Source organism: Oncorhynchus mykiss, chromosome 4, assembly GCF_013265735.2.
Source record: "Oncorhynchus mykiss isolate Arlee chromosome 4, USDA_OmykA_1.1, whole genome shotgun sequence".
Classification (NCBI taxonomy): domain Eukaryota; kingdom Metazoa; phylum Chordata; class Actinopteri; order Salmoniformes; family Salmonidae; genus Oncorhynchus; species Oncorhynchus mykiss.
The window spans coordinates 22,531,010-22,544,979 of record NC_048568.1 but is presented as its reverse complement, the minus strand read 5'-3'; the positions used below and the strand labels follow the sequence as shown (position 1 = coordinate 22,544,979).

Genomic DNA, 13,970 nt, shown 5'->3' with positions numbered 1-13,970 from the left:
ACTAACTATATACATACTGTGACCAATAAGCATACTAAATACTCAATGTACGTTAGTATGAGTATACGAACACAGATGTTGTTTCCCCCCCCCCCCGAGTTCCAAGTTGTCTTGAAAGCGCAACTGTATACACTACAGTATCACCATGATATATATGGGAGCTATACAAAGCAGACGGACCGTTAGAGCTACTACGTCAACATATCCACAGATTTGTATAACTAAACCAAGATAGACCACATCCTTTCGTTTCCAATGCGAACAAATGTGTCATAGTGTGCAGAACAAGTAAGGAGGTGGGCAGAGTCAAGCACGAGCTAGCAAGATCATATTTGCCTGTTCGAGCATTCATCTCCATATTTCCGTGAATTCGCATTTTCACTCCTGAACAACATGATTTTTTAAATATTTTGGCAAATGGCAAAGTCTACAAAACTCTGTCCACTCTGTTAACAGATTTTAGTTTTGGGAACAGAAAACTGTATTGAGATCAAATGTTTCATCGATGAGAAAATTAGCAGAATGTCGTCCAAAATCTATCTTCTCCCACTGCTGGCCACTGGGCTTCTTCTCAATACTAAATTTGGTAGTGATCGGAAACGCCAAGCGGATGCTTCACATTTATACATCAGGTAAAATATATATCTCATTGTTCTATCTGTGACATACCTGTTACGGAAGCGGTAAATCGAAAACGGCTGCCATCAGGAAATAGATCTCGGGAACCGGACCGGCTAAATGGAGAACAGCGTAGGGGACACTGTACAACAACGCCACGATTACAAAGTAATTTATCCAGCGACATGGAAGACACCTGCGTGTTCTGTATGATTGCAGAAAACCAAGACAAGGACACAGAAATTGTTAAACAGGTAATAATATATCGTGGGGATGGGCTCGTACGCATGCATTTCGCGGTCAAGTCAGGGTTCGGTTCTAAAAGCACTGTTTCGGCTGCTGCTACAGTTATGCTTCGGTACTGTAGTTATCTGACGCAATTTTCATAAACGTCCACATAGAGATGTGAAAGTTCTTAATAAGAAATACTAGATATCATCTTTGTGCACAAAACATTAATTTAATTATTCAAATAAAAACTTTTTCATCACACATAGCCGAAGATAATAACAATTTGTATTTTATATACATCCAACAGAGTACTACAGTAGGAGTCATAATACTGTAACGACCCTGGGTTTATAATCGCGGAAAACGACTCTGCCGCACGAGCATGCTTTTGCGGCACAGTCGATAGCGCGCAGGATCTCGGGCTCGAAGATCGAGGGTTCGAGCCCTGCTCCCTGCTGTTTCATTACAATACCCATACAACTTAGAGGTCAAACAAGGAAATGGTTCCCATTGTTTCTCCCCCATTCATTTTTCCCACAGACCTCGTTTTAAAATGATGGAAAGAACAATTGGAACCGTTTATCTGTCTGACTGCTATGTTTTGTGGGTATTATGAGTGGAGGTGCCATGTTTTTGGATGACGTGATGACATTGTCACTGAACCCTGTGTGATGTTGGTCAGTATCAGAGTGACCGTTAGGAAAATGTGGCCCACTGTGCTCAGAATGGCAAAAATCACATTTAGTTTATGGTAATTTATCTTAACAGAACATGCAACTCTGATGTAACAGCATTCGTCATTCTTACTGAATTCCGATGAGCAATTTGAAGATGTTAGAATACATAGGCGGCGCGTCCATAAGGCTCGGGGAAGCTTTCCCCGGAAGTGAATTGAATTAAATTGCCAAAATGATATAGCCTAAATATAGCTTACTCCTGTCTATACTAGAGGTCAACCGATTATGATCTTTCAACACCGATACCGATTATTGGAGGACCAAAAAAAAACAATACCGATTAATCGGCATATATATTTATTTATCAGTTGAAGTTGAAAGTTTACATACACCTTAGCCAAATACATTTAAACTCAGTTTTTCACAATTCCTGACATTTAATCCCAGTACAAATTCCCTGTCTTAGGTCATTTAGGATCAGCCATGTTTTTTTTAAGAATGTGAAATGTCAGAATAATAGTAGAGAATGATTTAATTCAGCTTTTATTTCTTTCATCACATTCCCAGTGGGTCAGAAGTTTACATACACTCAATTAGTATTTGGTAGCATTGCCTTTAAATTGTTTAACTTGGGTCAAATGTTTCGGGTAGCCTTCCACAAGCTTCCCACAATAAGTTGGGTGAATTTTGTCCCATTCCTCCTGACAGAGCTGGTGTAACCGAATCAGGTTTGTAGGCCTCCTTGCTCACACACACTTTTTCAGTTCTGCCCACAAATTTTCTATGGGATTGAAGTCAGGGCTTTGTGATGGTCATTCCAATACCTTGACTTGTCCTTAAGCCATTTTGCCACAACTTTGGAAGTATGCTTGGGGTCATTGTCCATTTGGAAGACCCATTTGCGACCCAGCTTTAACTTCCTGACTGATGTCTTGAGATGTTGCTTCAATATATCCACATAATTTTCCACCCTCATGATGCCATCTATTTTGTGTAGTGCACCAGTCCCTCCTGCAGCAAAGCACCCCCACAACATGATGCTGCCACCCCCGTGCTTAACAGTTGGGATGGTGTTCTTCGGCTTGCAAGCCTCCCCCTTTTTCCTCCGAACATAAGGATGGTCATTATGGCCAAACAGTTCTATTTTTGTTTCATCAGACCAGAGGACATTTCTCCAAGAAGTACGATCTTTGTCCCCATGTGCAGTTGCAAACCGTAGTCTGGCTTTTTGTGGCGGTTTTGGAGCAGTGGCTTCTTCCTTGCTGAGCGGCCTTTCAGGTTATGTCGACATAGGACTCGTTTTACTGTGGATATAGATACTTTTGTACCTGTTTCCTCCAGCATCTTCACAAGGTCCTTTGCTGTTGTTCTGGGATTGAATTGCACTTTTCGTACCAAAATAGGTTCATCAGTAGGAGACAGAACGCGTCTCCTTCCTGAGCAGTATGATGGCTGCGTGGTCCCATGGTGTTTATACTTGCGTACTGTTGTTTGTACAGATGAACGTGGTACATTCAGGCATTTGGAAATTGCTCCCAAGGATGAACCAGACTTGTGGAGGTCTACAACTCTTTTTCTGAGGTCTTGGCTGATTTCTTTTGATTTTCCCATGATGTCAAGCAAAGAGGCAGTGAGTTTGAAGGTAGGCCTTGAAATACATCAACATGTACACCTCCAATTGACTCAAATGATGTCAATTAGCCTATCAGAAGCTTCTAAAGCCATGACATAATTTTCTGGAATTTTCCAAGCTGTTTAAAGGCACTGTCAATTTAGTATATGTAAACTTCTGACCCATTGGAATTGTGATACAGTGACATAATCTGTCTGTAAACAATTGTTAGAAAAATGAATTGTGTCATGCACAAAGTAGATGTCTTAACCGACTTGCCAAAACTATAGTTTGTTAACAAGAAATTTGTGGAGTGGTTGAAAAACGAGTTTTAATGACTTCAACCTAAGTGTATGTAAACTTCCGACTTCAACTGTATATATATATATATATATATATATATATATATATATATATATATATATATTTATTTATTTGTAATAATGACAATTACAACAATACTGAATGAACAATGAACACTTTTATTTTAATATAATACATAAATAAAATATATTTAGTCTCTTATAAATAATGAAACATGCTCAATTTGGTTTAAATAATGCAAAAACACAGTTTTGGAGAAGAAAGTAAAAGTGCAATATGTGCCATTAAAAAAGCTAACGTTTTAGTCCCTTGCTCTGAACATGAGAACATTTGAAAGCTGGTGGTTCAATATTCCCAGTTCTTCAATATTCCCAGTTGTAGTTATTATAGGAATTATGATGCGTCAACTATTTCTCTGTATACCATTTGTATTTCATATACCTTTGACTATTGGATGTTCTAGTAGGCACTTTAGTATTGCCAGCTTAATCTCAGGAGTTGATAGGCTTGAAGTCATAACCAGTGCTGTGAATCAAGCATTGCTAAGAGCTGCTGGCAAACGCAGTAAAGTTGAATGAATGCTTACAAGCCTGTTGCCGCCTACCACCGCTCAGTCAGACTGCTCTATCAAATATGAAATCGTATACTTAATTCTAATATAATAAACAAAGAAATACAAGCCTTTGGTCATTTAATTTGGTAAAATCTGGAAACGATCATTTAAACGTTTATTCTTTCAGTGAAATACCGTTCCTAAGTCAAAATATTGCATTACATGTTATGTCGTAATTATATAAGATTCTGGCAAATTAGTTCGCAATGAACCAGGCGGCCCAAACTGTTGCATATACCCTGACTCTGTGTGCAATGAACGCAAGAGAAGTGGCACGATTTCCCTAGTTAATATTGCCTGCTAACATGAATTTCTTTTAACTAAATATGCAGGTTTAAAAATATATACTTCTGTGATTTTAGGTACAGGTACATTCGTGCAGCGATTGTGCTTTTTTTTGCGAATGAGCTTTAGTTAAATCATCCCCCATTTGGCGAAGTAGGCTGTGATTTGATGATACATTTACAGGCACCGCATTGATTATATGCAACGCAGGACAAGCTAGTTAACTACACATGGTTGATGATATTACTAGGTTAACTAGTGATTATGTGAAGATTGATTGTTTTTTATAAGAAAAGTTTAATGCTAGCTAGCAACTTAACTTGGCTCCTTGCTGCACTTGCGTAACAGGTGGTCAGCCTGCCACGCAGTTTCATCGTGGAATGCAATGTATTCGGCCATAATCGGCATCCAAAAATACCGATTACTGATTGTTATGAAAACTATAAATCCACCCTAATTATTTGTCTATGCCGATTAATCGATCGACCTCTATTCTATACAGAAATAAATACAATCATTAAAAATAGGCTAATACACCAGAAAGCATGATTTGTAGTAATGATGATCATTAGCTTATTTTCTTTTTTTTTACTGTGGATTGTTTTAAATTCGGATTGCTCCTACAGTCGGAAGGGGCAATTTGTGCAAAGCGCATGGCAAATACCAAATAGATTATTGTTGAGTTGTGACTGTCAGTGAAAAGCAGAGAGACCCAGCCAGGCTCATCTCAATATTTAAAAATACAATCACGTGAAAAACATTTGGAAAGCGAAAAGGCTATTGCTGTAGCTAGAAGACAATGTAAAGGCCCCAATCTGCCTTTTTAATTCTAAAAATTCTCAACTGAATTGAGCTAAAAGTAGCCTATCGTATTGGCACCCATGGACAATATCTGGCCATATCCCCGTTGAGTGTGCATATTGATTGTCTTGATCATTGGGTCAGTGCCACTTTTGTTTGTTTATGGACAATATTTTCCTCCTCCAGATTAGATGGACGTCATATATATATATGTATATATATATATATATATATATATATATATATATATATATATATATATATATATATATATATATGTATGTATTTGCGTCTTCCCTTTTAATAGGCCCAGAGTAGACTACCCTGTAATGTTTGTTTCATTAAAAAAAACATTCTGCTAATGTTTCTAGTCATATAAATGTAATAGAATTGCATGAAATGTGTTTTCCTGTGATATAGCCCAGGCCTTCTCTACGCCACTACACCCTGCATTGAACAATATTGTTTTGCAAACAGTGATTGAGTTATATTATTAACCTAAATTCTGATTATCCAATCTAGTCATCCCATTAGGAATAATAGGCTATCTTACATAAATCTGAAAATGTGAGGATGCATGGAATGCTTTATTATAAAGGTGCATTTTTATGGTGAAAATGAGCTTCCCCAAACTTGAAACCCATGCACCGCATATGTTAGAATAACTGTCCACATTGACTTTTCCTCAGCCAACAAGACAAGTAATGAACAGCAAAATCCCTAGGCTATGTCAATCTACTATCCCCCATTGTAGAAACGTTGACCTATTCTATTGGTCAACTTGTCGTTTTGTGCAAGAAATAAATGGCCTTTTCCAAATCCAAGCAGACTCTGGGACAGTTGTGGGATGATAGACCCCAAATTCATACAACCACTAGGCTACCCCCCCCCCCCCCCCCAAAAAAAAACAACAACAACAACAACAACTTAAAAAGCAATGGTGATCATGCAACAGATCAGAACGTTTAGCTTAAAATGTTGATATTATTTATTCACATTATAAGCACAGCAATGCACACAAGGCAGTAGGCTAAATAGGAATGTTCGTTCCATACTGCAATTAGCAGGAAAACAGCATTGTGAAAAGTGCACTGCACATGCGAGCGGTTTCATGTGACAGAGATGAAAATATCTGTTAGAAAGAGTGGAGATTTGGAGATTCAAAAACTAGCATGGGTTGCTAATATGACTAAGATTATGCTTGTGCCTTTGGCTACTGGACAGTGAAAGACAGTTGAAAACCAATAGAACATGAGAGAAATGAGCTTCTGGTTTTAATGGCATATGGAAGTCTTTATAAAAGAATTGCCTCCAAGTTTCTATGGTCAGATTTTGGCTAGGCTACTTTGATGCAGGTAAGACTTGCCTCATCATATGATGTAAAACGTTCAGATTTCAACAGTTACGTAGGCCTATATGTTTTATAGATGCATACTGCCTCCTGTTCATTGCAAAGTGGTGTGTGATGTGCTGATGCCTGCCTACTGTTGCCTGTGCACTTGGCGAATGGGAAGGGCGCTTCAATTACCATTTGAGAAATAAAAATAGTAGTTATTTTAATCGTGGCCATCAAGACTGTTTTTAATAAACGATTGTGTTTAGAATTGTTGTGCAATGATTAGGATTATAAAATAATAAGTTTCAATCCAGAAGCAACAAATAAGCTTTTTGAGGAGATGTAGCAGCAGCTCTTGTGCTGTCTGGTAGATTTTCTGCTCAAAGTAGGCTCTATCTGTATGCTGTGTGCGTGTGATATATAAGATGCATAACGACTAACAAAAATACTCACGCCCCAATTTAATTCCCCTAAATTATGCAAAATAACCTGTAGACCGATAAGCATGACCGGTCAAATGCATTTATATTGACTGGTATTTACATCAATGAAGAGGCTAAAAGGCATTATTTTGCATTGGGATTTTTTTCCTTCTCGCTGACAATTCACCGGTACCAATTGTATTTATTGGCTTTTCATTTTTGGGGGGAGGGGCAAAAGCTATTACCTGGCTAATGGAAAACCTGACCCAAAATTTAGAACAGTGTTTAGTGGTAACTTCTTCCTACTCCATTGAAGGTCTCCATTTATTTTGTTAATCTTCTTTACAGGATTCTGAACTAGTCTGCTTTCGGGACATTAACCCCGCTGCACCACATCACTACCTGGTTGTGCCAAAAAAACATATAGTGAGCTGCTTTTCTCTCTTTAAGGAGCACGTAAAGCTAGGTGAGGAATGATTAATCCAATAACTAACGTTACATGAAATACTGTTCATTATTCATATGCAAATACACAGTTGAATGTTAATTGATTATGTATTTGTTTATGTGGCAGTTGAGAGGATGGCTGAGATGGGGAGGGCTGTGTTGCAGGAAAATGGCATTGTCAATCCAAATGACATCAGGTATAAAGTATCCTGTGTTTGCACGTGTGTGTGAAAGAGAGAGAACGATCACGTGAACATGCATGTTCATGCTTGTATTTGTATGCCGCTGGTCTGGTAGGTTCAGTGATCTTGTCTGTCCATCTACAGGATGGGGTTCCACAGACCTCCATATATCTCTGTACCTCACCTCCACCTCCATGTCCTCGCCCCGACAAGTGAGATCACTGACGACATGGCACACAAGTTCACACCAGGCACAATGAGGTTCGCCACAGTGAGTGGATACAGTAGGATATATACACACACAGTGACATACAGTATATACTGAACAAGTATATAGACGCAACATGCAATCATTTCAACAATTTGACTGAGTTACAGTTCATATAAGGAAATCAGTCAATTAAAATAAATTCATTAGGCACTAATCAATGGATTTCACATGACTGAGCAGGGGCGCAGCCATGGGTGGCCCTGGCAGTGCAAAGGCTCACCCACTTGGGAGCCAGGCACACCCATTGGTGAACCAGGCCCAGCCAATCTGAACTAGACTTTCCCAACAAAAGGGCGTTATTACAGACAGAAGTACTCCTCAGTTTCATTAGCTGTCCGGGTGTCAGATCTCAGACGATCCCGCAAATAACAAAGCCGGATGTGGAGTTCCTGGGTTGGCATGGTTACAAGTTGTTTGCAGTTGTGAGGCTGGTTGGACGTACTGCCAAATTCTCTAAAACAACATTAGAGGAAGCTTATGATAGAGAAATGAACAAGCTTTTTGTGCGTATGGAACATTTCTGGGATCTTTTATTTCAGCTCGTGAAAAATGGGACCAACACATGTTGTGTTTATATTTTTGTTCAGTATAGTTGCAGAACACACTTTCATATACAGGTACACATACATAATGTGTCTTCAATTAGTGTAAAATGTAAATTTCCTGCAGGAGGATTTATTGCGCAGGACCCTGGTCAGTGGAGTGGATCCAGATCATTATCTGATGCTTACATGCATCGGTGGGAGAGGGCTCTCTGAATGAGGGGCAGCCTGTCTGCGGGGTCAGAGATGTTAGAATGGGAGAATTTAGCGAAAAGGGCTAAAACCATACTTTTTTTAATGGATAAGTTGCGTTATTTAGGGTCCTAAACTCACAATTATGAAAACATAGTATAGTCTATCAAAGAATATCAATACATTTGTATATTAAGACATCTGCTCCATTTATTTTTTTACTCTGAAGTTCACTAAATAATTAATAAACCTGATCAGTTCACTTCATAATGAATACTGTGATTTATACAAGTTAAAGCCCCAGTGCAGTCGAAAATTGGATTTTCCTGTGTTTTATATATTTCCACACTATGAGGTTGGAATAATACTGTGTAATTGTGAAAATTATGATACTGCCATTTTAGTGTAAGAGCTGTTTGAAAAGACCCCCTGAAATGTCAGCCTGTTTTGGTGAGATGGATTTTTGGCCTGCCTGGTGGTAAATTAGTTAAAAGACCAATAAGAAAAAGAGTTCCAAACCTCTCTTCCAATAATAGCTAATATTCAGTTTTCCCCTTTCCGATCAGAACACTCCTAGACAGTACTAGAGGTGCTTAACTGATTTGATATTGAGATAAAAACAGCGGCATTAGACCTTTAAGGATAGGGCCACTAGAGTTGACTGCACCAACCAGTTTATCTACACAGGTTGACAAAATACCAGGTAGGTTAAAGGTCCCGGGCAGACATCCTGATTTCCATATAAAATAGCCTTTTGTTTGGTTAATGTAACAGCATCAATATATAAAAAATGCTTTTATAATTTAGCTAGTGAGCTAAAAGGGAATTGTCATTACTGTTTAATCAATGCTAGCTAGTTAATTTTGGACAATTTCATAAAAAAATATATATATATTTACTGCCAGACTATGTTCATAAACCAAATATATATATATTTTGTATATACTGTATACAACTCCCATTTGGCATGTCTCTTCTGTTGCATTTACAGCAGCACTGACAGATGTGTTGACAGGACAAGTTCAACTGCGTCTGAGTTTTAAAGGACCCATCCCCCCTTTTGTTCCATCCTAACTAGCCAGTAACTAGCTAACATGGGAGTAAACCCATTCGAATTCAATCACTTTTTTACAGCATCTCTTTTGATTTAAACAAAACTTTTCATACCTGTTTGCCCATGGAAGAAGAGGTCAGAAAGGGACTTTTTGGATCTGAATGCAGAATATTTGATACTTGATCAATTTATTAAATAGTTTGACAACCCTGTTTGTAATCTTTCACACATATCAATCTTAACTGTTTATCTTCTTCAGTGACGAAGACATGGATGTCTCATGGTAAGGTGGGTTAGGCAAAATAGGTCAACTTTGAACACCTTTATCCCTTGAATGTTTTGGCATTCAGGTCCAGAAAGTCACTTTCTGAGCACTTCTATAATGGGACAATATGTATGGAAGTTTTTGTTCAAATCAAAATGGGTGCTGTAAAAGAAAATTGAATTCACCCAGCATTTACAGACACAGAGGAAAGGAGAAACCCGTAAGAGTCTTTGCCATAGATGAATAGGGGAAACATCTAATTATATTTGCTGACACCCTGCAGTCAAATTTTGGCACCAGTAGACTACCTAGCTATGTAAATGGTAAAGAACAGGGGGGCGGCAGGTCGCCTAGTGGTTAAGAGCATTTGGCCAGTAACCGAAAGGTTGCTGGTTTGAATCTCTGAGTCGGCAAGGTGTAAAAATGATGCCCTTGAGCAAGGCAGTCAACCCTGGGCACCGTGGATGTCAATTAAGGCAGTATGCGGCACCTCTCTTCAGAAAGGTTGGGTTAAATGTGGAAGACATTTATAACAGTTCAATGCATTCAGTTGTGCAACTGCCTAATAACCCCTTTCCCTAAAGGAACTGGGTGCACAAAATTGATATCTGGGGAGGTGATCACATTAAATAAAAATGTGTAGCAATGTTTACTACTGAATAATAGAACCAGTGAGGAGGAGGCATAGGCTAGCTTTCAGTCAATAATATTTATTTTATAAAGCCTTTTTTAACATCAGCAGTTGTCACAAAGTGCTTGAAAGATACCGAGCCTAAAACCCCAAGGAACAAGTGTAACTGACATAAGGCTGATTGCTTTAGTGAGTACCATTTCCTCTTGATTCTGCTCTTACGAGGCTCGCACCCAGGAGTAAGTTTCACACATCCCCATGTGCTACAATCACACCCCCCCCCAAACTTCCTCTACACCGAACCCAGCGTTGTGCTGAGTTCAACTGCAGATCCGGGTCACGGTACCATTTGTAATGGATGTCACACTGCTTGCTTAGTGAGTACCGCTTTCTCCTAAATCCGCTCATACTGAGGATCGAAACCCAGGACCTCTGCCTTGCCACCACGTGACCGCCTTCCTGAAGCATCTTACCAGTCGGCACCACTGAAAAGTGAACAATTCAGCAGAACAAGTAGCAACACTTCAGGCTGAGGATTAAGTTTCACACATCCCCATGTGCTACACAAGCAATGTAAAAGCAGAAGCACGTGGTCAGGAAAAATTAGCCTGATCCAAGAGACCGCTCTCGTTCTGCTGTGTAGCAAAACATATTTATGTAAGCTTGCGAGATCCGGAATCATAGTACGAGGCTAAGGAAAAACTCCCTACAAGGGAGGAACCTAGCTGAACTAGGCTCACTCTCAGAGGAGTGGCCAGTCCCCTGGCTGTACTGGTAGGTGGTGGGCCGAAGCCTTTAAACTTTAAGTTGATCGATCCCTGTTGAGGGAGGAGCTGATTTTTGTTAATGACAGTAAAACATTATGGTGACTAACATTTGTTGGGACCTTCAATTCTTAGAAAGAAGTAGAATGTGCTCAAACAACGTGAGTAGAGGTGCAACCTAAAAATGTGTAGATATCATTGGATAGGAAAAGGCGCAAAGCTCACTCGCCATTAAAAATGCATAGTTTTATTTGACAAGTTTAAAAGATCGACATTTTGGCCTTCAAAATAATCACAGAGGGAATGGACAAGTTCATATAGGGCATGGGGAAGACAATTAGGGAGAAAACACTCTTCATTTGGTGGTGCTAATGAGAGAATGTGGTCGACAATACAGGTTGGTACTCGATGTGGTGTGATCAATGTATTCACCTAGTGATGAAATACAGAAGTGAAACCAGTAAATAACAATTAGAAAACTGGACAAGCTTTTTTTCAACTACAGTAGGTGTAATTGATATACATGTTGGATATTGAAAAAAATAACAGGGCTAAGCAAAACTAGGGATAACAACAACAACAAAAAACATAAAAAGCTTAGGCAAAAATGCCTGGATTTTTTTCAATTTTGTTAATACTCTTAAAAAATGGGTAAAGAATATGTATAGTAACCCCAGGTGTAAAATAGTAAATAACGGCTACTTCTCAGAGTTTTGAATTGTCAAGAGGAGTTAAACAAGGGTGTCTGATGTCACCATATCTATTTGTAATGGCCATTGAAATGCTAGCTATTAAAATCAGATCCAATAACATTAGAGTATTAGAAATCCAAGGCTTAAAAATAAAGGTGTCCATGTACGCCGATTAATCAAGTTTTATATTAATTCCGCAAGATAGATCCCTGCAATGTCTCATTGAAGATCTATATAACTTTTCTGTACTCTCTGGACTAAAACCTAATTATGATACACAAAGTACACAAATTACGTATTGGATCTTTTTAAAAAATCAACTTTTACATGACCCTGCAGTTTACCTATAAAATGGGCTGATGGTGAAGTAGACATACTTGGTATTCATATCACAAAATATATAAATAAGCTCTCCACAATGAATTTCAATAGAAAACTTGTTAAAATAGACAAGATCCTGCAACCATGGAGAGGTAAATACCTGTCTATTTATGGAAGAATTGCCCTGATTAACTCCTTAGTCATATCTCAGTTTACTCAATTACATATGGCGCTGCCTATTCCTGATGATTCGTTTTTCAAATCATTTGAGCAAAACATATTTCACTTTATCTGGGATGCTAAACCAGACAAAATAAAACGTGCCTATTTATATAATGAATATGAATTGGGTGGGTTGAGATTATTAAATATAAAAGCACTAAACCTCTCTCTAAAAGCTTCACTCATTCAAAAGTTTTATTTTAATCCTAAATGGTTCTCAAGTAGATTACTAAAAAAAGCTCATCCACTGTTTAAAAATGGCCTTTGTGCAGATTGCCATGTCTCATTTTCGATTAATTGAAAATGATACTTTTTTCAAAGGATCTCTATATTTGAAACAAGCATTGCAGAGCTGGCTACAATTTCAATTTCATCCCCCTGAAAGGATATAACAAATATTATGGCTGAACTCAATTGTGCTGGTCGATAAAATACCTGTATTTATGGGAAAGATGTTTGAAAATGGTATTTTGTTCTTAAATTATATTGTAAATTGGAATGGTAGAGACCTCGTTAGGTCCTTCATGGAGTTATCAGAATTGTACGGGAAGGTCTGCTCAATCCAAGAGTACAACTAATTGATTACAGCATTGCCCCACAAATTGACGACTCGGGTGGCAGCGGGAGGAGGTAGGGAACTTGTCTGTCTGCCCAATATAAAGGATCAAATCTGGCAGAGGAATAAAAATATCATAAATAGGAAAGTATACCAGTTTCATTTGAGGATCAGGATGAAGACAAATGTGCCATACAGATTGCAAAATATTTGGGAAGAGATTTTTGATGTACCGATTCCATGGTACAGGGTGTATGTGTTGATATATAAAACAACGCAAGATTCATGACTTTGTGCTTTTCAGCTAAAATGATTATATAGAATTCTTGCCACCAACAAAATGTTGAATATTTGGGGTATAAAATCATCGAAGCTCTGAAGATTTTGTTGTGAGGATACAGAATCGATAGACTTTATTTTGGTATTGCCCACAGGTAGCCTGTTTCTGGTCTCAGGTTCAGGAAGGGCTGAAAATGCATAGCATTGATCTAAAATTGACCCTAGAAATAGTACTGTTAGGATATCTGGAGAGACCGGGTCCATCAATTGCTAATAGACTAATACTCTTAGTAAAAGTATTTTTCTTCAACTCACAATCTGTGGATTATATTCGATTAGATAGTTAACATACAATTTCAATCTATCACAGCATAGTTGAAAGAAACAGTGGGGCAAAAAAGTATTTAGTCAGCCACCAATTGTGCAGGTTCTCCCACTTAAAAAGATGAGAGGCCTGTAATTTTCATCATAGGTACACTTCAACTATGACTGACAAAATGAGAAAAAAAAATCCAGAAAATCACATTGTAGGATTTTTAATGAATTTATTTGCAAATTGTGGTGGAAAATATTATAACTAACCTGGTGAAAGCTAGCTAGCTGGAGCGATAGTCAGGTAAGTAAGTTAGAGCC

The 13,970-nt window shown here is 38.3% G+C and overlaps 1 protein-coding gene across 1 annotated transcript; it reads left to right on the top strand.

Moving 5' to 3' along the window:
- Nucleotides 1-264: 264 nt before the first annotated feature.
- On the top strand, nucleotides 265-8,848 carry LOC110522336 (histidine triad nucleotide-binding protein 3). Its single transcript, XM_021600658.2, is given in 6 exon segments — nucleotides 265-778; nucleotides 781-872; nucleotides 7,268-7,385; nucleotides 7,494-7,563; nucleotides 7,693-7,819; nucleotides 8,489-8,848. Coding segments are annotated over 6 exon segments (540 nt in total). The 5' UTR covers nucleotides 265-738; the 3' UTR covers nucleotides 8,582-8,848.
- Nucleotides 8,849-13,970: the final 5,122 nt, after the last annotated feature.